At 41.6% G+C, this 24676-nt stretch overlaps 1 protein-coding gene across 2 annotated transcripts in view; it reads left to right on the plus strand.

Annotated features, from left to right (window-relative positions):
- DOK5 (docking protein 5) overlaps positions 1 to 24676 on the plus strand; it is a 169053-nt gene that overhangs the window by 138153 nt on the left and 6224 nt on the right. For both annotated transcript variants that reach the window (XM_012467489.2, XM_012467490.2), the window contains exon 7: positions 22079 to 22199. In XM_012467489.2, coding sequence (XP_012322912.1) covers positions 22079 to 22199 — 121 coding nt within the window. The remainder of the gene's footprint in view (positions 1 to 22078; positions 22200 to 24676) is intronic.

The following is a 24676-nucleotide window of genomic DNA, read 5'->3' on the forward strand; positions in this document are numbered from 1 at the left end:
ATCTCACCATGTTGGCCAGGATGGTCTCGAACTCCTGACCTTGTGATCCACCTGCCTCAGCCTCCCAAAGTGCTGGGATTACAGGCGTGAGGCACTGTGCCTGGCCAGATTTTTATATTTTCTGGAAAAGTGGAAAGGTCTGGCAATGCTGATCTTGCATCCCGACTTGGCAATGCTTAGATACACCCAGTGGTGTCTGCCCTCACACGTCCTTCTCTGGGACCTTGCTCCCGATGCTGTGGCTAATCGATGTCTATATTACTACTTGAATTAATTTTCTATTGCCATGTAACAAAGTACCACAAACAATGCACCATTAAAACAACACACATTTATTATTTCACAGTTTCTGTGGGTCAGGAGTTTTGGCATAGCATAGTGGGCCTTCCTCATCAGTTTTTCCAAGGGCTGTATAATGCAGGTTTCTGTTGGGGCTGCAGTCTCATCTCAAGGTAAAAGTGGGGAAGGATCCACTTCCCAGCTCACATGGTTTTTGGTGGAATTTAGCTCCTTGGAGTTGTCGGATTGAGGGCTTCAGTTTCTTGCTGGCTGTCGGACAGAGGCCACCCTTAGCTCCTGGCCATATGGACCTCGCCAGTATGGCCACATACTTCATCAAAGCCAGCAAGAGGCCACAATCCTATGTGTCACAATCGTGGAAGGATTATTTTATTCACCTTATCACTCTGCCATTGTCTATCGATTTTTGGTTCTTTTTTTTTTTTTGGAGATAGAGTCTTGCTCTGTTACCCAGGCTGAACTGCAGTGGTGAGATCACGGCTCATGGTGGCCTCAACCTCCTCCCACCTCAGCCTCCTGAGTATCCAGGGACTATTGGCATGCATTGCCATGCCTGGCTCCTTTTATTTATTATTTATTTTTTGTAGACGTGAGGTCTCCCTGTGATGTTGCCCAGGCTGGTGTCAAACTCTGGGTTTAAGGAAACCTTTTTCCTCTGCCTCTCAAAATGCTGAGATTACAGGCATGAGCCACTGCACCCAGCCAGTCTATTGATTAAAAGCAAGTCATAAGCCCTGTGCATACAAAGGCAGGGGACCACAAAAAGGGATGCCCACAAGGAGGAGGAGGTCATGGGGCCTCCTCACTGTCTGTCCCCTGCACCATGAAAATTTCTGAAATAGTATTTACTTAGTGGTTTGATTTTTTACTTTTAAATATTTTTCCTACTTTATTGCATTTGCTTATAATACTGTGTATTTCTTGAACATCTACGATATGCCCAACTCTTTGTGATAATAGCCACTGTTATTTTTCAGGTCTCCTACAATATAACAGAGACTTTACTTGCCATTTCTCTAATCACCACAATAACTCTGTGGAGTAGATTCATTTGTTCACTCTCATTCATTTGACCATTTAAACATGTTTATTGAGAACCTACTATGTTCTGTTTTGTGCGCCAGGATAGAGTGGTAAGTAGGCACTTGAGGCCCATGCTCCTACAAGGCTTACAATGGAAAGGAATATTTTATTTGTGATCACTGACCTGGAAGGAATCAATGTCCTAAGATATAGATGAGGAAAGAGATGCTCAGCATGGTGAAGTCATTTGTCTGCAACTATACAGCTCATTACTACTGGAGCCAGGAATGCAGGATGGTTTTATCTGGTTCCTAAAACTTTACCTCTGGTCATGATGCCTCAGTCCTTTGAGGGGTTTTAAAGCTCTTATGTCCCCACTGAGCATGGTCTTAGCATTTTTAAATGACGTTGATAATCAGAGCACCTTTCAGAAACATCTATCAATGTGTAATCTATCTTTTAAAAAATCGCTGTTAGGGCTGAGCACAGTGGCTCACACCAATAATCTTAGCACTTTGAGAGGACAAGGCGAGAGGATTGTCTGAGCCCAGGAATTAGAGACCAACCTGGGAAACATAGGGAGACCCCTTCTCTAGAAAATATTTAAAAATTAGCCCAACATAATCGTGCATGCCCATAGTTCCAGCTCCTGGGAAGGCTGAGGCAGGAGGATGGCTTGAGTCCAGGAGGTCTAGGCTGCAGTGAGCTGTGATAGTGCTACTGTCCTGCAGCCTGGGCAGCAGAGCAAGACCCTGTTTCAATAAATTATGTAAGTATACATAATTTATTTATAGTTTATATATAATTAATATTATATATTACATTAATTATATATATTTATTATATATTATATATATTTTGCTATATATAAAAATATATATATAGCAAGACCCTGTTTCAATAAGTTATATATGTATATATAATTTATTTATAATTTATATATAATTTATATGTATTATATTAATTATATATTTATTATATATTATACATAGCAAGACCTTGTTTCAATAAATTATATATGTATATCTAATTTATTGATAATTATATATATAATTTATTTGTAATTTATATATCATTAATGTTATATATTATATTATATATATTTATTATATATTATATATAATTTATTGAAACAGGGTCTTGCTATATATATATTTATAGATATAAATTAAAAAATGAAATCTCAATTATTTGTATAGTGTTGGCTTTAGATAGTAGTCTTACCATCTTATTTCTCCTCTACATTTCCACTTTAAAAATTCAATGCATTGTTATTATTCACTCTAACGGAGGTGCTGGAAGAAGGTGGGATGGGCCTGGAGTATGAGGTGGAGGACTAACTGTGAATGTGACGGGGAGCCGAGGACTGCCTTGTACCAGCTGCCAGCTGCCTTGCTGGAGAAGCAGCAGTCAGACTTTGGGACAGCTCAGGCACTCCCTTGAGCAGCTAGCTATTTTTGCCACCTTGGAGATCAGTGTCTATGACAAAGTCTAATTTTGGAACAAGGAGTGGCAATGTGTGGGATGTTCCTCATTCCACGACGGGGGTTGTTATTTTTAGACTTTCCTTCAAGGCGAGAGCCTGAAGGTGAAGAATGCCTGATAGTTAACAGGTTTTCCCAGGGGCTCTGGGTGGAGTGGCGGGGGTGGGGCTTCACTGACGGTGACATTCAGGCCCCTGAGTGACTTCTGCCCTGTACTCTGGAGCCCTGATTTACACACAGGTTTGAGAGTTCAATCTGAAGATTTTTTTTTGTCACTTCTTTGTGTTTCTTTGTTTAATGGATTGATTTACTTCCAAGCTGGGATTTGCAAATACAATTTGCCAATGAATTTGTAGAATTCAAGTGGCATTCTTCCGCAATTCTTGAAACCAAATTAATTTATATTCAGTCTAATTTTAAAAGGAATATGTTACACAATTTCTTTTCTTAGATATAGAGGGCATCAAAGAAATCATAGAATCAATTTCGTTACTATTCAGACACTAAAGCAGACCCTTGCATGGTGGGGTCTCATGTGTGTAAACACTCTTCTCACAACTCAGCATCTCCCCTGTCCTTGCCCCTCCCCCCGACATAAGAAAATCTGTCTTTACCTCTTCATTTATGTGCTCTGGTTAATTGGGTTAACTTATAGATTTTAAAAAATATACTGCTTAAAGCAATTATCATTTTTCCCTCCTGAATTAAACCCTTTTTATATCCTGGCATATTAATTATCCTTCAAAAAACTTCTATGAAATATCTATTTGCTTGCAAAGCAATGTGTTAGATCTTATGGCAAATATATAATAAAGCATAATTTGTTTTCTTTCTTTTTTTTTTTTTTTGAGACAAAGTCTTGCTCTGTCGCCCAGGCTGGAGTGCAGTGGTACAATCTCAGCTCACTGCAACCCCTGCCTCCCGGGTTCAAGCGATTTTCCTGCCTCAGCCTCCGAAGTAGCTGAGATTACAGGCACCCACCACCACCCCTGGCTAATTTTTGTATTTTTAGTAGAGACAAGGTTTCACCATATTGGCCAGGCTGGTCTCAAAGCCCTGACCTCAAGTGATACACTCACCTCAGCCTCCCAAGTGCTGGGATTACAGCCGTGAGCCACCACACCCGGCATTTGTTTTCATCTTAAAGGAGCTTACCATTTAAATAAGAAGTTCTAAATGTACCCCTCATGCAACAGTATAATTCTGTGGGTTCAATTTGCTATGGTCTCTTTGGAGGACAATGTGTTCTTATTTATTGAAATTAAATTCACACATCTTTTTATTCAGCAATAGTACTTCTAGGAACTTACTCTGAAGTAGACTAGCAAAAGTGAAGATGACGTGTACACAGATGTTCATGGGAGGACTTGTTCCCTTATTCTTAGGTTCCTCTTTCCAACAAATATTTGCTGAGTCCTGCTATCCACTAGATCGTATATGAGGTCCTGGGGAAATGACTCTGAAGAAGACAAAGGTCCCATTCTTGGGGAGCTTATTTGTAAGAGCAGAAATAACTAGAAAGAGGTTAAGTGTCCACCACAAGGGGACAGATTGTGGCACACGATGTAACAGGAATTACATGAGGCAGTTCACTAGAAATAGAGGAGAGTCACTTGTAGTAATCACCACATGGAGAGAGTCATGTCTTACTAGGCATTAGACAGGGCATAGTAAGACTCAACACATGTGAACTATTACAGTGATTTCCCTTTCACTTACACAAACCAGTTATGAGTTGGGCCAGGAGAAAGAGACTCACCTTGAAGCAGTGGGGATGTGAACAGGCAACACCAGGAGTTATGATGGGGCTGAGAGCTCTTGTTTCCTTAAGACCCTGATGGCGTTTGTGCAGTATCAAAGAATAGGGCAAGCATGACCACATGGGACTGTGAGGTAAGGCCCCTGCCTTCTGTGTGGCTCATAGCCTAGTTCTCAGCAGGAATTCCATAAATACGGACAGTCAATTATACCTGCTTTCTAAAGCAAAGTGCAACGATAAAACAATGCATTAATACCACGTGATTCTGCCACTAGCCCACCCTTCACTCTGGCATGTGCTTGGCATCTTGTCACAAAAGCACCTGCTTCCACTGAGTGTGAGCCTGGTGTTTAAAGGGACAATCTGATTATATGGGACTTTCATCTTATACATTAACTTTAAAAGCTGACCTCTGAGTAAGTGACAGCTCTGCTCGAGGCTGTAAACCTCTGGAGGACTGGGACAAGGTCCCATGGGTGTGTCATAAGCTCAGAGTCTGGCACAGGACTTAAAGCTTTGTTGAATGAACAAAATAGGGATCAAATAAATTACTATACGAGCCAAGAGAAAAAGAAAAATGAAGCCGAAATACCAAGTGCAGTCCTCTCCTACTGCCCAAACAGGGCACAGGTTCCAGGCAAGTCTGCTTTAAAAGGCCACAGAAAATTCGGTCCCTGAGGATGTGTACTTCAATGTACAGGTGGGGGAAAGGATTTTTTTAGTAAGGAGGAGGAAAAAGTTAACAGAGGCAAAGGGAGCAATGAATTTGTTTTATGCTTGTGGCTGAGAATTCAGATGGCTCTGAATAAATCGATGCAAATCACTTTCATTCCCCATGAAAATAACCATTTGAGTGCATCTGGTGCTCTGCAACATGCTGCACTTGGAAATTTGGCCCCAAATGGTTGATTTCACTAACAGTCTGCTTTGTCAAAGCTGTAAGCCACAATGGAGGCGTTGTTTCCGCCAGAGCTCTGCCTGCTGTGTAGTGTCTTCGCTGCATTTTTTTTCCCCCTAGCAGGAAAGCAGTGTTTCTTTCTTATCCACTTTTTTTTTTTGTATTTTCTAACATTGAAGAAGTAAGCCTCTACTCTGTCTATTTTCTTGACAGTTTCATAATATTCTGTGATATCTTGGTAACATTTGGATGATAGGAGTACTCATCACTTTTCCTCCAAATGTCAGAACTAAGGAGAGGAGTTGGGAAAGTAAAGACAGCTCTTTGGGTGGTTCCTGCCAAACATCTGTCAGAGCTGGAATCAGAATTAGGCAGCCCATGAGGACCAGTTCATTAGAATGTTGGGGAAGACCACATGTTTGGCAGATCGTTAATTTTCACTTGAAAGAAAGCCCCTGGGACAGTACGGGTCCACTGGCCTCAGAGAGGTTCTAATATCCTGTTTTTCAAGATGGTGGAGGCATTGTCATCTCCTTGCAGCCTAGACGTTTGGGTAGTTGCCATTTTTAGGCTTTGGAAATACAATTCAGGTGCCTTTTATCATTTGGAACAGAGTATATTTGAGTCCATCCTTTAGGGTCTGTATAATGCTCTCAGTACTTTCTATGAGAAATATGTGAGATTGTGTTATGAACTATAGCTCTGGAGTAAGAGGCCAGGTCTTATATCCTGGCTGGATATTTTACCAGCTCAGGGTCCTTGGGCTACTTACTTTACCCCTCTTAGTACTAGCTCCCCCTTCTGCAAAGTGTGGATTATATTAGGTGAGATAAGGCAGGTAATTTCTTGGCACAGTGCCTGGTACTTATTAAATACAGAAGCAACCTGAGCTGTTATTATTACTGACTTGTAGTAGAAGAATAAAATAGCAAGGGGAAGGCAGATTATAGGAATTCCCATTCACACAAATGATTCATTCATTTCTGCTATCAATTAATCCATCTGTAATTCAATTATCCAATCCATTTTTATTAAATCAATGCCTACTATGTGCCAGGAATCATGGTGGGCACAATGAGCATATACAAGAAATCTCTGCCTTCAGGAAGGAGAACTCTGCTGGGAGGAGGGTCTTCCCTCTTTTTTAGAGGAAGGAGCACCATTGTGGAGGCAGACAATGATATATCCAAAGCTTGGCTTTCAACTAACTCTGTGGCCAGACACTCTTAAATCTTGGGAACAGAGAAAGTGTGTTTTATTAATCTTAAGTTTCCAGCCCCTAACACAATGTGTGGCTTATAAATGGTGTCCAGAATATATAAATGGAATGAGGAAATGAATGAACAGAAGAACACTGAGTGCAGAGTTAATCGAAAGAGGTGAGGGAAAGGGTGGAGGTTTTTAGGTAGGAAGCATGTGAGCCGAAAACCCAGTTAGGAGGCTTCTTCTAATTGAGGGATAATTAGAGTTGGAATGAGCGGCTCCATCTGGCTCTTTGCTGAGAGTCTGCCTGCTTTATTTCATTCAATTTTCACAACTATCCTTAGAGATAGAGACTAGTTTTTGAATCTTATTTATTTTTATATAAACACATGTCTGTAAAATTTAACTAACTGTAAAATTATCATCATATAGATGATGATTAGTGCTCTATTTTTTCTTTTTATAATTTGTTTATATGCATCGCTTTTCCCCTCCTGTCTCTTTATTAGCAATTCCTAAACCTTGTTAAAAAGTTCACATGTACCTTTCCATGTTTTCCTGTGTACCCATATAAATCCTATCCAGATGTGCACATCTGTATACATACATACATACACACAGACACATACAAAATATGGGTGTCATGATGCAAATGTTTATTTTACAGAATTGTCATCACATCACACAACGAACCCCTAGTTTTCCATTCAACAGTGAATATTGAGTGGAAATAGTTTGAAGTCTTGTAGTATAGCTCTAATTCAGAGGTTGGCGAACTACAGCCCAGGGGTGAAATCTGGCCTGTGACTGCTTTTGTAATTTAAATTTTATTGGAACACAGCTACACCCTCCCTGTTCGTTTATGAGTTGTTGTTCACGCTGAAACAGCAGAGTCAAGTAGCTGGCGATGGTATGGCCTGCAAAGCCATTTACTATCTGGTCCAAAACAGGAGAGTCTGCCAACTTGGTTCTTATTCATTCTTTTTGATGGCTGCATGATATTGCAGAGTCTTAATGTAACATCATTTATTAAACCTGTTTATAAGAATATCAGATTTTTGCCATTAAAGCAATAGTCTTTGGCCGTGAAGTGAGTCCCTGAAAATAAATCAAAATGAAGCAAAGCAAAACAAGAAGAAAGCCGGTACAGCAGTCATCCTCGTACACAGTTCTTACAGATCGTTAACCTTCTTGAACCGAGTTCGTGAACTTTAGTTAACTGAGTTTCCTAAACTTAGGAGTAGGATTGCTGAATTAAAGGGTAAAAGTAGTTTTTAAAAATATTTAAATCAGTGTTCTTGCATTGTCTTTTGAAATACTGGAGTACCTTGCATTTTATTGTACATATTAGTAGATCCACTTGATAATGGCGGAAACTGAGGCTCAGTGGCTCACCCTGCAGCTAAGTAGAGAGTCATGATGGGAACCAAAAGCCCTGGACTGGTACTCACTGGGAACTGAAAGGAAGAAACAGATTTGGGAGACTTGTCAGAGGTTAAAAGCAGAGAGAGCCTCTAGGGTCTGGGTGTAAATGTGTCTGTGGTTTGGGTAAAGGTGACAGGGTGAGGGTAAGCGAAAGAAGCAGTGGATTTCCAGCTTACTGTGCATCACAGTCATCTGCAAGGCTTGTAAAGCCACAGATTTCTGAGCATTACCTTGAGTGTTTTTTAATTATATTTTAAGTTCTGGGGTACATGTGCAGATCATGCAGGTTTGTTACATAGGTATGCATGTGCCATTGGTGGTTTGCTGCACCCATCAACCAGTCATTTACATTAGGTATTTCTCCTAATGGTATCCCTCCCCCAGTCCCCTACCCCCTGACAGGCCCCAGTGTGTGATGTTCCCCTCCCTGTGTCCATGTGTTCTCATTATTCAGCTCCCACTTATGAGTGAGAACATGTGGTATTTGGTTTTCTGTTCTTTTGTTAGTTTGCTGTGAATGATGGTTTCCATGTTTGGAATTAACCCAAATGCCCATCAATGACAGACTGGCTAAAGAAAATGTGGCACATATACACCATGGAATACTATGCAGCCATTAAAAAAAGGATGAGTTCATATCCTCTGCACCTTGAGTGTTTTAACAGGCCTGGGGCAGGGCATCGGAATGTGCATTTCTGATAAGTACTCTAGCGATGTTGAGGTCACCAGATCAGATAACATGCTTTCAGAACCAACGCTCTGAAGAGAGCTTTAGGATCCGGCCCCTTAGTCCTGAAAAGCACAAAAAATATATATTCTTGAGAAGTGTTACTGTCTCAAGAAAAAAACAAGGGATAGAACGGGAGCTAGAGAAATCATAGCATGTACCTTGTGCTTCTCCTCCCTTCATAATACAATGGTTCACCATGGGACATACTCACTGTTCAGTAATCACGTCCTGTGCTGAGAACAGAGTCAATTCAGGCCTAATTTTCTACTTGTCTCATCACACTGGACACTAACCAGCCTTTAATGTGTGTTGACACTGCATGTTCATAAGGTTGTAAGTGTTTAGGGAAACAGGAACGGGTTGTAAAGTGGTTACGTTTTCTCATTGGAGAAAATTGGATCCTTTTAAGAATTCATTCTTCCTGTAACACAAAGGGGAGTTCACCGAATCCAGCAGATGGAGGAAAGAGGAGGAACCAGAACTGAGATGTGCAGGTCTCTGTATGCCCGAAGAATGACTTGCTCTTCTCATCAACCACGTGGTGGCCCCGCGATGATCACAAAACGTGTTCGATAACATCTGCATCTCTGTTCCGGAGGAATTGGTTACTGCCACTTAGCGTAGCAATTCACATTTTAAGCAGTTTGCATTGATCAAATGAACCTACTTCATCAAGTAGAACGAGCCACCCAAAATACAGCTAATGTATTTTTCTCAATAAATTATGCCCCATACCAAACCGTACAAGATGCATTTGTGAGAACTTTAGGAAGGTATTTTACAGACCTCAGAAATAACGACTTTTCAGACTTGGTAAATAGATAACACACTGTACAAACTCATTTTTGATTTATAATGTCTTTTAGAAAATGTGTTGTCTATGACCATCATTCTCTTTTAAGGGAGATCATTTGGTTTGAATCTTGTAGAAATACATGGAACATTTTAAGATTCAGTTAAAAACATATTTGATATTCATGAAATATTTGTAATACTTCTTTCTCGTTAGAGGCTCAAAATTATGTTTGGTTTCTTTGAGGACTCTTTGCTGCTCTCCTCTGAATTTCCCCTGGCTTTTATTTTCTAGTGTCATTTGGAGAAAACCAAAGGGGTTAGGGATGGTGCTGGGAGGAGGACCTATAAAACCACAGGGCGTGAAGTAGAAAGATGCTTCCTCTTTGTAAGACTGCGTTTAGAGGAGTAATGCAGTTAACATGTCCCTCTGTGCCTCACTCACAGATCCAGAGTCCTTTAAACTGGTGAACAGAATATTGTGCAAGTGAGCGAGGAAGCTGTGATTTATTCTGATATGCATTCATTTCAAAATAAAGCATTTGGATTAAAAGATTTTATTGGCAACAGGATATAAAACGCAAATAGTGCAAAAGAACATAGACTATAAAACATAGTCATCCCAGACTCCCAATTTACATTGTCAGAAGCAAACACTTTACCAGATTCCTTCGAATCTTTCTAGAATATAAATTGTTTAATAGATATAAAACATATTTGTTAATACATTCATTTATTCTACACATATAAGTACCTGTTCTCTGTAAGGCGTTGTTCCAAGAAGCAGGAGTATGACAGAGAACAAGAACTAGTCTTTGCCCTCAAGGAGTTTACTATATTGCTGTGGGAGAAGAAGCCAATCAACAATCAGTATGTAAATCTATATCAAGAATTGATGGATGCTATGAAGAAGACATAAGTATAAGTCAGAGGGAATGACCAGGAATGGTAACTCTGATAAAGTGATACCCAGGCAGACAGCTGAGATAAGTGAAAGAGGAGTCTTGGAAATTCTAAGGGCCAGGTGCTTCAGGCAGAGGGGACCTTAAGTGCCAAAACCCTGAGGCAGTCTGTGCTTTGCATGTGTGTGTGCAAAGAGGCTGGTGATTTTGGAGCAGATGAAATGAGGAGAAGAGCATAGTAGGTGAAGTCTGAAAGAAACTGTGAGCCGGGTGCTGTCTGACCCTGTAGCTGTGAGCTATGGATTTTCCTTGGGGAGAGTTGCGTAGTCATTGTGGGGTTTTGAGAAAGGGGTGATGTTCTTTTTGCTTTCGAACTGATCACCCTGGAAGCTGTTTGGAAAAAACTGGGGTTTCCCAGAGCAAGGGTACAAGCGAGAAGATGAATTAAGAGGTACTGCAGTCATTTGAGTATCTGTGATCCATCTTGGGGCATGGACCAAGACGGTGGTGATGGAGGTGAGGGAAAGTGGTGGATTCTGGATATGTTTTTGAAAATTGGACCAGTAGGATTTGTTGATACATAAGAAGTCTCATAGAGTAGAGAAGACAGTCAATCTCAAGGTTGTAGTTGTTTTATGTGTGTTTTAACCAGAACAACATGTAGCGTGGAGGAAACCTCTACTTTGAAGGGGAAGAGGTTGAGGGAGAGGAGCGTGAGAAACAGCAGTTCAGGACGTGTTAAATGGGAAGTGCCTACCAGTCATCTGGGTGGGTGTGGGAAGTAGTCTGTTAACTATACAACGAGATTTGGGGGAGAGATAAGGGTTGCAGGTTTCCAATTGGGAATTGTTGGGTTGTAGATAGACAGTATTTAAACCTGTCTGAATGACAAGCTCTCTCTGTGAGTCTGTTTAGATTAGTAATTGACTTCCTTTGTTTTTAAGATTATTTCATATCACTGCACAAAGATTTACCTTTTCTCTTCTTATTGGTTACAGATTAGTCTGTTAGACAATAATGTGAAGTTAAGACTTCATTGTGTAAGAATAAAATGAAATTACCAACTCGTTTACTTTTTGTAATTTTTGAGTCAGTCTAAAATCCATTTTAACATGCAAATTAAAATGAAATTCTAATATTCATTTAAAAACTGGTTATCAGAACAGTCGTCAATATAGTAGATCCCAGGATGAAAATTGTGGTCAGCAGGAAAAAAAAACGTTACAAAGGAGATTGGGTCAGAATTTAATTTTACTGTCTCATCTGGTAAATTAAAAAATGGTTAAGGAAATGAACAAACAAAGTATGATACGGCCAAAGGATAGACAAAGATCCAGGCATTAACATGGTGCTGTAGAAGCCAGTATTTAGGAATGTTAGGATATGTTCATAATATGCTAAATGAAAAAAGAGAATGGTGTAAGAATATTTACACTATCCAGTTTGTGTTAAATATACATTATGTATGTACCTTTTTAAAAATACTGGCCCCGGCAACATGGCAAAACTCCATCTGTACCAAAAATACAAATATTAGCCTGACATAGTGGCATACGCCACTTATGTATGTAGTCCCAGCTGCTTGGGGGACCGAGATGGGAGGGTCACTGGAATCCAGGAGTTTAAGGCTACAGTGAGCCATGTTTGTGCCATTGCATTCCAGAAGGAAGGAAGGAAGGAGGGAAAGAAGGAAAGAAAGGAGGGAGGGAATGAAGGAGAGAAAGAGAGAAAGAGAGAGAAAGAAAGAAAGGAAAGAGAGAGAGAGAAAGAAAGGCTGTAATCCCAGCACTTTGGGAGGCCGAGGCGGGTGGATCACGAGGTCAAGAGATCGAGACCATCCTGGTCAACATGGTGAAACCCCGTCTCTACTAAAAATACAAAAAAATTAGCTGGGCATGGTGGCGCATGCCTGTAATCCCAGCTACTCAGGAGGCTGAGGCAGGAGAATTGCCTGAACCCAGGAGGTGGAGGTTGCGGTGAGCCAAGATCACGCCATTGCACTCCAGCCTGGGTAACAAGAGCGAAACTCTGTCTCAAAAAAAAAAAAAAAAAAAAAAGAAAGAAAGGAAAGAGAGAGAGAAAGAAAGGAAAGAGAGAGAAAAAGACTGGAAGAAATAGACTAATATGTCAAAAGTGGTTTTTATTTCTTTGTTTTGTTTTTCTGGGTAATGGATACGGGGTGATTTAAAATCTACCTTATATGTCTTTCTGTATTTTCTGAACATAATAAAAAATATAGCAAAAGGTAAAATATAGTTTAAAAAACATAATTCATTACTTGTTAAAGAATTAGTAACAAATACCACAAAAATACGCATCCTTCCCTGCTTTTTAGTGCCAGACAAAATACTACCAGACCCAAAGATAGAGCTCTCTTGGAGAATGTAAACTGCCTGCAGGGGTTGTGGCTGAATGTGAGGGCCTAGAGCATTTTGTTATTTTCCTGTTCCTGCAGTGGTTCCATACCTATAGTAGCACCTTAACTCGCGTTTGTTCCTTGGATTCATGAGTTCATTGTACACCTACTGACACCAGATGATTCAATGTATTCTCTAAGCATATTGTTTGGTGGTTTTATGGAGGGCTTTTTTGTCATCATTGCCTAAAATCATTTTAAATCTTCTGCCCTCAAGCTAGAAAAACAGTCCAATATCAGATATTTAGATTTGAAAAGAGAATGTGAATATTCCTATTATGACCTTGTTCAGAAATTCTTGCTAAAGACAATATCACAATATAGAGCTCATTATAACTATGGGTAATAAGTATGGAATTCCACAATGAATTATGCCTGGCCTAAGAATTAGCTGCAAAGCGAGAACTATTTTCTTTCCTTTTTACTGACAAGATATTAAGGACTAAGGGAGATTAAGTAACCAGCTTAGGGTCATGCAGTTATTAGTGGCAGATTCCAGACTTTAACTCAGATTTTCTGACTTTCAAGTGGGCTGTTACCACAGTGAATTATCTCTCAGCATGATTGATCTAAAGGTAAGAAATAGCACAGGACAGTAGTTCTCGAATCATGGTTCCCAGATCATTAAGACAAAACCATCTGGGAACTTGTTACAAACTACAAATTCCTGGCCAGGTGCAGTGGCTCATGCCTGTAATCTCAGCACTTTGGGAGGCCATGGTGGGTGGATCACCTGAGGTCGGGAGTTCAAGACCACCTTGGCCAACATGGTGAAACCCCATCTCCACTAAAAATACAAAAATTAGCCAGGTGTGGTGGTGCACCCCTGTAATCCCAGCTACTTGGGAGGCTGAGGCAGGACTCTGAACTCGGGAAGCAGAGGTTGCAGTGAGCCAAGATTGCACCATTGCACTCCAGCCTGGGTGACAAGAGTGAAACTCCATCTCAAAAATAAATAAATAAATAAATTCCTGGGCTCCACCCTGGAAACTCTAGAAGTGGGGCCAGGAAACTGCATTTGAAGAAGCCCTCCAGGTGATGCTTCTGCTCGCAGTTGGGATAGCTGAACCGCTGACCCAGAGCCCAGAAACCATAGGGAGATCATGTTTCCAAATATTTCCACAGGAGAATAAGTAGGCAGAACCCAAAGATATTGTTCAGGAAGTCACCTGGAGAATGTCAGTGAAGGGAGGATAGTCTAGATGAGAGCCGAGATTTCAGCAGAATGAATTTTTCTCATTCAGCAGAATGAGAAAAACAGGTGTTCAGAGGCTGGCTTCATTTGGAACGTGGTTTTGCTGTTTCTCTCTTGGACTGAGCTGTCCCTTCTGACTCAAGTTTGACCATGTTTTGTGCTTGAGATATTGGTAGAAAATCAGTTGGTTTATATATATGAAATGGAAGATATAGTTAGAATTGGAAGTTTCTCAGGTTGAGAATATGTTCAGGCGTGGATGCTTCTGACTCAGCCAAATCTTATCGTCAAGACAGTGTCCTTATTCAGCTGCTTTAGGGCCCAGGTTGAGTGAAAGGAAAATTACAATACGATTTGCATATGCAGAGTTGTTATCGGTAAAGACCTCACTTGAGTTACGAAAACTTTAAGGAGCAACCTGATGAAAATTTAAGAGCCCGATGAGGATGAAATTAGGTACTGAGGTCCTGATCTGTTTGCCATAGTGAATGTTTGCTCGTTTCTGAATGAATCCGGACTGATGTCACAAGGATGGCATATGGTACTCATGATTGACTGTAGCAGAAAACAATTACATCCTGTCGTGCTGTTCCATTTTGCAAAACACAATGCTCTACCATAAAAACAGTTGGATCCCAGAGAAGGACAATATGGTGCAGTATTGCAGCTGAGACCTGCCACTGCTCTGCACTCTGGTCTCAGACTCATAAAAGAAGTGCACTAGCAACAAGTAAGTGTCAGCCAAACCGAATGAGGAGCAGGAAAACCAGAAATGCATTTGGCAGGTGTGGGAGACAGTTGTTTTCCTTTTCTCACTGACAAGCTATGCACAGTGGTCTGGTCATTAGAATTTTTTTCTCTCCCAAGAGGGCTGATAGAATTTTCTCACCATTATAAGGAAAGGACCTTGGCAATCAGCCCTTCACTCACTGTGAGCACTGGGAAGTTTTTACAAGGCTTTTACTGTGCAGTTAATGACAATAACGGTGGGGGACCATGCTTTAGCCAGTTGTCAGTTGGGTCTTCCTTCAATGGTACTTCCCCTGGGAATGCTTGGCCAGAAGCAGCCACTCACTAATTCATCATATTATGCTTTTTAAATAAACTTCAGGGCACATACTAGTATCAGCTTTTATTTTTTTGGTAACAGGCTTATTAAAATAGGAACATACCATATGTACTGTACCATACACATGTACCCTTTCAAACTGTACAGTTTAATGGTTTTAATATAGTCAGATCTGTGAAACCATCACAATCGGTTCCAAAACATTTTGATCACCCTAAAAAGAAACCCCACCTCCTTTAGCTATTACCCCTGCACACCAAAAATAAAATTCTAAGCTCCTCAGTCGACTGAAAGGACCCCTGTTCTCTGCTAAGGGCATTCAAAAGTTAACCTGATCAAGAGATCGAGACCATCCTGGTCAACATGGTGAAACCCCTTCTCTACTAAAAATACAAAAATTAGTTGGGCATGGTGGCACGCGCCTGTAGTCCCAGCTACTCGGGAGGCTGAGGCAGGAGAATTGCCTGAACCCAAGAGGCGGAGGTTGCGGTGAGCGGAGATCGCGCCATTGCCCTCCAGCCTGGGTAATGAGCGAAACTCCGTCTCAAAAAAAAAAAAAAAAAGTTAACCTGAAAAACTAGTTCAGCCCATGATGGGAAGTAGGGGTCAGACTTTGGAGTTCAAGTGTTGAAGTGCAAGAAGGCATTTGTTTGACTTTCACAAAGACTTACCTTTCTACTCTGGTGGGATCTTGAGCTAATGCTGCTAATAGAATCAATCAATGTGCAATGCTAAACTCCCCTGCTGTTGGACAATCCTAAGTGATTGTGCATATACACATAAGAAAGATCTTTTCCTAAGGCCCTGCTTCTGTTCATCACTTGAATGACAAAGTAGGGTGAAGTAGTCTCATGGCCATGTTCCTCACTATCAGTCACAGCCAGGTTAATTTAACCTGGACCTAAAATTTCGGCATGAATTCAGCCTTGGGCCAACAGTGCCTCTAATTTGATGGCTTGGTTAGGATTTATTTTTGAAAACTATTTTCTGCTACTTAGGCAAAGCCCAGGTTTATTCATTCATTAATTCATCACACATTTATTAAGCCTCTGAAGGCTCTAGCCAGGTGCTGGGGATAGGATACAGAGATAAAAGATCATCCCTGCTTTTCAACAGTTCATAGTCTAGAGCAGGAGGTAGGCTAGATTAGTGACTATCACAAAACAGTGAAATGATGAGGAATCTGGTAGAAGCAGCCGATGCTACTAAGGGAGAAGAAGAGATGTAAGGAGAGTATCTAAAGGAGGCGATTCCTAGGCTGACTCCTGAAGGGAAGTAGAGGTTAACCAGGTAAGAAATGGGGAGCACCTTTGGGTTTAGGAGCAGATGTGTAATGGATGTCCTGGTGGTTGGAATTGACTGGGCTAAGTGATGTGGTTTAGGCTGTGTTGAGGCCTGAGAGGGGAAGGGTAGCAAGATCAGAGCACCCCGTTCTAAGACGTTTGGCCGTTAGTGTGAGGATATATAGTCTTTTGTCTGGTTAACTCAGGAGACTTGGCTGGATGTTCCCCATGGTTCTCCCAACTCTAATGTTCCATGATTCTTTAAAATTTTCTGACACAGGAAACTAAATGGATTATTTGTAATTTTTGTGGTGGTTGTTTTTTTTGTTGTTTTGTTTTTCTGAGACAGAGTCTCATTCTGTTGCCAGGCTGGGGTGTGGTGTGGTTTTGTGTGTGTGTGTGTGTGTTGTTTGTTTGTTTGTTTTGAGATGGAGTTTTGCTCTGTCGCCAGGCTAGAGGCAGTGGTGTGATCTCAGCTCACTGCAACCTCCGCCTTCTTGGTTCAAGAGATTCTCCTGCCTCAGCCTCCTAAGTAGCTGGGACTACAGGCACATGTCACCACACCAGCTAATTTTTGTATTTTTAATAGAGATGGAGTTTCACCAAGTTGGCCAAGATGGTCTCAATCTCTCGACCTTGTGATAAGTCCGCCTCAGCCTCCCAAAGTGGTGGGATTACAGGCATGAGCCACCACGCCCAGCCTTATGGTTGTTCTTTTATAGAGTTCAGGGACATGATTTTAGTAGGCTATATGGGCGCAGGAATGTGGTATGGTATACCGTTTATTCCACTATAACACCATTTCTATATTGCCACTGAGCTCAGATGTATTTGAAAAATTGGAGATTTATTACAATATTAAGGTTGTATTGGTTCCTAAGCCACTTTTCCTAAGAAAGGGAAGCCCAGATTAGCAGGAGTGAAATTATAACCTTATGTTGGAAGGGAAAAGGTAATTAAAAAGTCATGCACAGGCAGGGCCTCTTCCAGAAGATGAGCTGTGAGCACAGGTCCCTGGACCCCCGCCCTATAAAGGGTTTGGCCAGCCTTTGCTGTCTTGCTCAGCTCCTGTTCATGTGGCTGCACACCCGCTAGTGCCCGCTTTCTGCAAAAGCCCCTTCTCCACCTCTTTCACCTGGACTTCCTCAAGCCGACACTTCCAATCAAGTGTTTTCTACATTTTTTATAACCCCAAATCAACCTCCAGTCAGCTGGGCTGTGCAAGCTATCCCCCAAAGTAACAATGAGTCTGGTTGTACATAGGCATCCATTTGAATGGTCAACCCACCCCATGACTTTTCCTACAATTTTGTGAATGGGAGGTTTCTCAAGAATGTCTATGTCACCTTATCGGGTAAATCCCCTACTTTACAATTCTATGGCTTGGGGTAATTTTTATTTTTACTTCTTAATGCGAAGATATTATGTTTATTATAAAAAAAAGCTATATAAAATATATGTTTAAGTAGGAAGACTAATCCTTCTCTCCAAATACAGAAAATCTTCATTTAACATTGTTGATAGGTTCTGTGACTTTTAGCAGAAGGACGTATAACAAAACCAATTTTCCCATAGGCTGATTGACATGAGGAAGAGTTAAATTCCTGTGACATATTTCTGGTTACAAAAACATTACCAAACTTCTAGATAAAGTCAAAAACACTTGTAATGTTACACATTGAAATAAATGTGAGCTATATGTACATTTAAGAAAGATTAATAAAATCAAGATGATTATTTACCCAGTGTTTCCAGTTCAGGGTCGTGGATGACCAGAGCCCATCTCTGCAGCTCTGGTTGCCACAGGGGGTGCCCAGCCTGGACAGGACGCCCTCCCATCGCAGGACACACCCAGACCCACACCCACAGCTACACCCACTGAGACAAGGACCATTTAGACACACCAGTGAAGCCAACAGGCAGAGTTTGGGGATATGAAAGCAAAGCACAGGACCCAGAGAAAACCCAAGCAGGCATGGGGAGAATGTGCCATCTCTATACAATGACCCTGCCAGGAATAGATTCTATTTTCACATCAAAGTTATAATGAAACAAAGTCTAATGAATTGACGTTATTTGAGGACCCGCGGCACCCAAGGTAACCCAATTTAACTCCTCCAGAAATGAGTTCTAACTTCTTTTTCCACCAGTGCACGTGGTACATCAGCGCTGCTCACTGCCCTTCACTGGTGGTTGATACCAAGGACAGAGGGACTCGGAGCATCACAGAAGAGGGAAACCCACCTGCTGGATTCTCACCAAATGACTCCCTAAGTCTTCTCTCCCTTACACAATTATGCAGACATTAATGCATTGTTAAAAGGCTTTTCCTTTTGTCCAAAGACAATTAAAATGCTCCTTTCATAAAATTAGGTATTTTTTTCAAAGGGTTGAGAAAGAACTAGAAAGCCAGGCTTTGTACTATTCTATTCTTTAGAACTCGACATTGCTGTCATTTCACTCTTGTTCCCAAATCAGCTTTCTAAAAATACAGTCAAATCATGCTGAGCTGCCTAAATATATTTGCAGTGAGGTAGTGAATAATTTGAAGTGACTGGTATTCCACAAATGTTTTCTTTATATTAAATTTTCTGTTAAATAGAATCTCCTTATATTAAGAAAATCAAATAACCAGCACCTCTAAATTGAGTTCTTTTCCTTCTTTTATTTTTGGAATTCCATGCAAATGAAACAGAATGTTACCAAAAGTCACTGGTAAATAGTTTAGGGTTTTTTAGGCTTTCATGTATATAGAAATAACTGCTATGAGAAATTGATGAGGTGAGGGATATGTTAATTAGCTCAAGTGAATCTTTTTATAGTATATACATAGTTCAAAACACTACACTGTACTCTATAAATATGCATACTGATTATTTGTCCATTAAAAATAAATTAAAAAAATTGAAAACAAGAAACAGCCACAGAACTTTTCTACTAGTTAAGTACTTAGCTTTTTTTTTTTTTTTTTTTTTTTTTTTGGTGAGTTGGAGTCTCGTTCTGTCGCCAGGCTGGAGTGCAGTATGGCATGATCTAGGCTCACTGCAACCTCTGCCTCCTGGGTTCGAACAATTCTCCTGCCTCAGCCTCCTGAGTAGCTGGGACTACAGGCACATACCACCACACCCAGCTAATTTTTGTATTTTTAGCAGAGATGGGGTTTCACCATGTTGGTCAGGCCGGTCTCTAACTCCTGACCTCATGATCCACTCGCCTTGGCCTCCCAAAGTGCTGGGATTAAAGGCATAAGCCACCTCACTCAGCAGGATTTAGCTTTTGAAACTTTTAATTTAAGAGTTTACTTTTAGGAAAAGTTGTCCTCATGGAACCTAATGCTTTATAATTCCACTTGGGGACATGTTTTGGTAATTGTGGAATTATGATAGGGACAGGGAATTGTATTCAGCAAATGTAAATTCAATGCATGTAAATTAAATTATCTTTTGAGTGAATATTATAATCTTTTTTTCAAGTTGAATCTCATCGACTACAATGAGTTTTGGTCTTCAGCCTATGAAGCCTCATATTATTTTGGCTTTACTGAGTGAATATACAGATATTCCTGAAACTACCATGCTGATGAGATATGCACAGTGGAGACTTTTCTTTCTTTAAGAGATTAAAAAGATTAAAAAAAATCTTAAAAGTGGGCATTGCAATTTCTAACTATCATCATCATCATCTTCATTTTTCCCCTTTACCTATTTATTGCCAGGCAAGGCTAAGTAGGTATCATCTCATCAAACTCTCATACTTCCCAAATGGATAGGTGTTTAATGCCAGCTATTTTCATATGAGCAACTAAAATGACATTGCCCTAGGTCTGCAACCCCCTGTGTTTCCTTCATGGTACAGTATATAAATGTTTCCTTTCCAATACATGTAAATCTTCCATCTTTGTCAAGTATTACATGTGTCTATGTGTAGTTAACGGGGCCTTGAATGTGGGGATACTTAAATAGCCGCCAGCTTTCACCAATGGCAGAGTACTTCCCAGTGGACATCTTGCATAACTCTTTGTGGGTGAATTTTTTTAAAGACGAGAATGGATTATTTGATATTCCATTATCCAGGAAATCCAACTTTGCAAATAGTGACTTCCTACATGATGGCATAATAAACCTGTATTGTGATTATGTCTAAGACCAGGGCTCAGATACGGGGGTGCCTGGAGGGCTGCTTCCACTTGCACCCCCATTCTTCTTGAATGCATTGACCCTGTTCACCTCTCCTTTAATTTTACCCATCCTACAGGCGCTTTTCTCTCTGAAACTTTCCATTTCTGGTACAGTTATTTTCCCAATGTGGTCGGTCAGGCCACTGACTACTCTCTGATAATCTGGGGACTCGAACTGTGTTTTTACTCTTAGTTGCCTGTTGCCAAAAGCCATTTCATCTTTTTTCCTCCCTCAATGTCTGGAACAATGATTTATCAAGAAAAGTTACTTGTTCAAGCAGATTTTTCTTTTTCTCTCTTTCTGATGCTAGAACACCCAACACAAGCCAGTTTAAACTGATAAGAATTAGGCTGGATGCAGTGGCTTACACTTGTATACCAGCACTTTGGGACGCCAAGAAGGGTAGACCACCTGAGGTCAGAAGTTTGAAACCAGCCCGGCCAACATGGAAAAACCCCATTTCTACTAAAAATACAAAAAAAAAAAAAAAAAAAAAAAAATTAGCTGGATGTGGTGGTGTGCACCTATTGTTCCAGCTACTAGGGGAGGCTGAGGCAGAAGAATTGCTTGAGCCTGGAGGTGGAGATTGTAGCGAGGTGAGATTGTGCCAACACACTCCAGCCTAGGTGACAGAGCAAGATTCCATCTCAAAAAAAAAAAAAAAAAAAATCGAAAACTGAAAAGAATTAAATGGCTAATACAATTGAAAAGTCTGGTCTGGGGCCAGCCTCTGGATTCAGTGGGATCCAGGGTCTCAGTGGAGCTTGTCAAAACCTCTCTGTCCTTTTCTTGGTTGTCTTCTTCTGAATGATGTCTACTCACTGTCACCTTGTCCCTTTGTTGTTCCAAGATAGGCTCCAGTCCCGTCTCCAGTCCTCAACAACTCCACAGGAAAGTTCATTCATTCAACAGGTGTCACTCATACATCTACTACGTGCAAGGCGATATTCTAGACTCTGGGGGTAGAGCAAGGAACAAAACAGTCACAAATCTTTAGCTTACTTCTGCTGATTCTCTCTTCCACAAAAAGTCTCATAATGTCTCAATGAATTATTTCGGACTGGTCTGGCAGGGGTTGAGACATTGATCACTGAGTGAATCCCAACAACGTGTCATCAGCCCAACCCTAAAGTCAGCGGTGGAATCAGCCCCACCAGGACTGGAGGGACTGAGCTGAGTTGGAGGGAAGTTCCCCAAAGGAGCATCACCAATGCAGTGTTGCCAGCAGGGTAAGGAATGGATGCTGTGAAGTAAGGAAAAGTAGCCGCTGGCCACCGTGCCCACCGCCATCAGTAAAGGCTCATTGATTTGCAGCCTGGCCAGCTTTGCGATTCTTGCACTCCATGCTCTCCTGTTCCCTCAGTTGGGCCTCTTTCAGCCCCCGTGTTCCTAACGCACAACTTTTTTCCCTTTGGCTGCAGCTCCAGATGAAGATGAGTGAGCGGGCCGCTTCGCTGAGCACCATGGTGCCCCTGCCTCGCAGCGCCTACTGGCAGCACATCACACGGCAGCACAGCACGGGCCAGCTCTACCGTCTGCAAGGTAAGCGCGGGGCTGCCTGTGTCTGGGGTGTGGGCCAGGCCTGGCAGTTCTGGGGAGAGGGCTCAGCTGAACTCCCAGCTGCTGCGTGCCAGCTGGTCAGTGCCCTTCCTCCAAAGGTAGGACCCCTATCAAGTCCTCACAACATGTGGCACTTAATCTTTCTAGAGCCATACTTCTGAGATATTTGCATCTCTCACGGTATCCTGGGGGAAGTCATTTAAAATGCAGATTCTTGGGTTTCATCCCCAGAGACTCTAGATTTTAAGGCATAGAATGTGGCTGAGTGATCTGCACTTTTAACAGACCTCACACCAGGTCCTGGTGGGGGCCAGGGACCAGGCTTGAAGAAGTGACTTAGTGGATTGATGAACAACAGCATCAGCATTTCTTGAATTCTCAAATTTTTATGCCCTTCCCCAGACCTACTGAGTCTGGAGCTCCGAGGGTAGGGCCAGGCCTCCTGTATTTGAACAGGCTCTCCAGGTGATTCTCCTGAGAGCTCAGGTTTAGGAGCCAGTGTTTCTGTAGACCCCATCCTGGACTGAGGCCAGAAGTCATGGCTTCAGGTTTGCTGAATGACTTTAAGCAAATCCTAATAAGCCCTTCTTCTAGAGAAGTGGTTTCTGAAGCATGATACACAGCAGCCCATAGCGGGGACAACACGAACAATAAAAAATCCTATTTCAGCTGGCCGGGCGCGGTGGCTCACGCCTGTAATCCCAGCACTTGGGGAGGCCAAGGCAGTGGACCACTGAGATCAGGAGTTCTAGACCAGCCTGGCCAACATGGCGAAACCCTGTCTCTACTAAAAAAATACAATATTTAGCCAGGCGTGGTGGCACGCACCTGTAATCCCAGCTACTCGGGAGGCTGAGTCAGGAGAATCACTTGAACCCAGGAAGCGGAAGTTGCAATGAGCTAGAATTGTGCCATTGTACTCCAGCCTGGGCAACGAGGGCGAAACTCCATTTCAAAAAAAAAAAAGAAAAAAAATTTTATTTACACCTTCTCCCATCCTTTCAAACATTTTTTTTTTTAACACTTCATAGTACAAAGAATAGCTTATGCACATATAATTTATAAACAAGTAAACAAACCGATGTGGGGGACACTTGCAAAAAAAACCTTTTTAATGATGAGGTGCAAGATCCCAAACTTGAAATAGCGTGCGCTAGACTACCTGTAGTTTACATGCAGAAATTTGCTGAATAAATGAATGCGAGAATGAATGAATGACCACAGAAGACTGCCGCCTCAGTCCTCCACGCCCGCTCTGAACCCTGGTCACAACAGCGCTTTTCTCAGTCTGCTGTTGGTCCTTTCTTCCCTAGGCAGCTTCTCCTGTATGCTGCGCCCGTCCCTCATCCTAGCTGACTCCTGCTCACCTCCAGGTCTCACCTCCAGTGCCCCTCAGACCCCAAGGAAGCCCTCCAGACTTTATCGTAACTCGTGTGGACATCTCTGATTACGTGCATTCATAAGATGCAGATGATGACCAGTTTTCATTTCATATTTAATTACGTGGCCCCTTGACTCACGGTCAGCTCTCCCAGGAAGCAATAACGTCCAGGAGGGCAGGAGAGCTGCACCTCTTCTATCTTTATCATTTTCTCCCCCGCTGCCTTCCATGCCTTCCATTAGTGTCTGGTGAAAGAAGGCATAATGTTAAGAAGGCACTGGGGGTATTTACATTTTAGTTTTCATTTTAGTTTAGAACGGAGCACAACGGAGACTCTGTGCTCCGTTCACTAGCAGAGAGCACGGTACATAGCAGATGCTGCAAAAATAGATTCTGAGTGCCTGTATGACCAGCCGAGCGAATGACTGAATTAGTAATTCACAAATAAGCTTACCTTCCAGGATGCCTCTGCAGAGAGAGTGGGTTAGATCGAGTTGTCACAAATGCCATTGATTCCCATTTAAACTTCCCCCTATGTTTGCAATATTTGAGTTATATCATGACAGTTTTTGTCGTATACATACCAGATTGTTACTCAGTTTTACTCGCTTCTATCTTAATATACCTTTTTAAAAAAGCGTATTTTACTACCTTAATACTGTTGTATCCGCTGGTTCTAGTTTTTGTTGTTGAGACAGGGTCTGGCTCTTTGCCTAGGCTGGAGTGCAGTGGTGCGATCATGGCTCACTGCAGTCTCAACCTCCTGCCTCAGCCTACTGAATAGCTGGGACTACAGGTGTGTGCCACCAGGCCCAGCTAATTTATTATTTTTAATTTTTAGTGGAGAGGGAATCTTGCTATATTTCCCAGGCTGGTCTCAAACTTCTGGGCGCAAGCAATCCTCCTGCCTTGGCCTCCCAAAGTGCTGGAATTCTAGGTATCAGCCACTGCACCCAGCTAGTTATGCTTTTTAATCGACCAGAAAATAAATAGTAAGTATTGAAGATGTAAAAGATGTTCATAGAGTCCCTAAAATTCTCTTGCTTATTATGGGTGGCTATTTATATGACAAGTAAAT

The sequence above is a fragment of the Aotus nancymaae genome, unplaced genomic scaffold (genome assembly GCF_030222135.1).
Source record: "Aotus nancymaae isolate 86718 unplaced genomic scaffold, 86718_ANA_hifiasm-v0.15.2.pri h1tg000029l, whole genome shotgun sequence".
In the NCBI taxonomy this organism is placed as follows: domain Eukaryota; kingdom Metazoa; phylum Chordata; class Mammalia; order Primates; family Aotidae; genus Aotus; species Aotus nancymaae.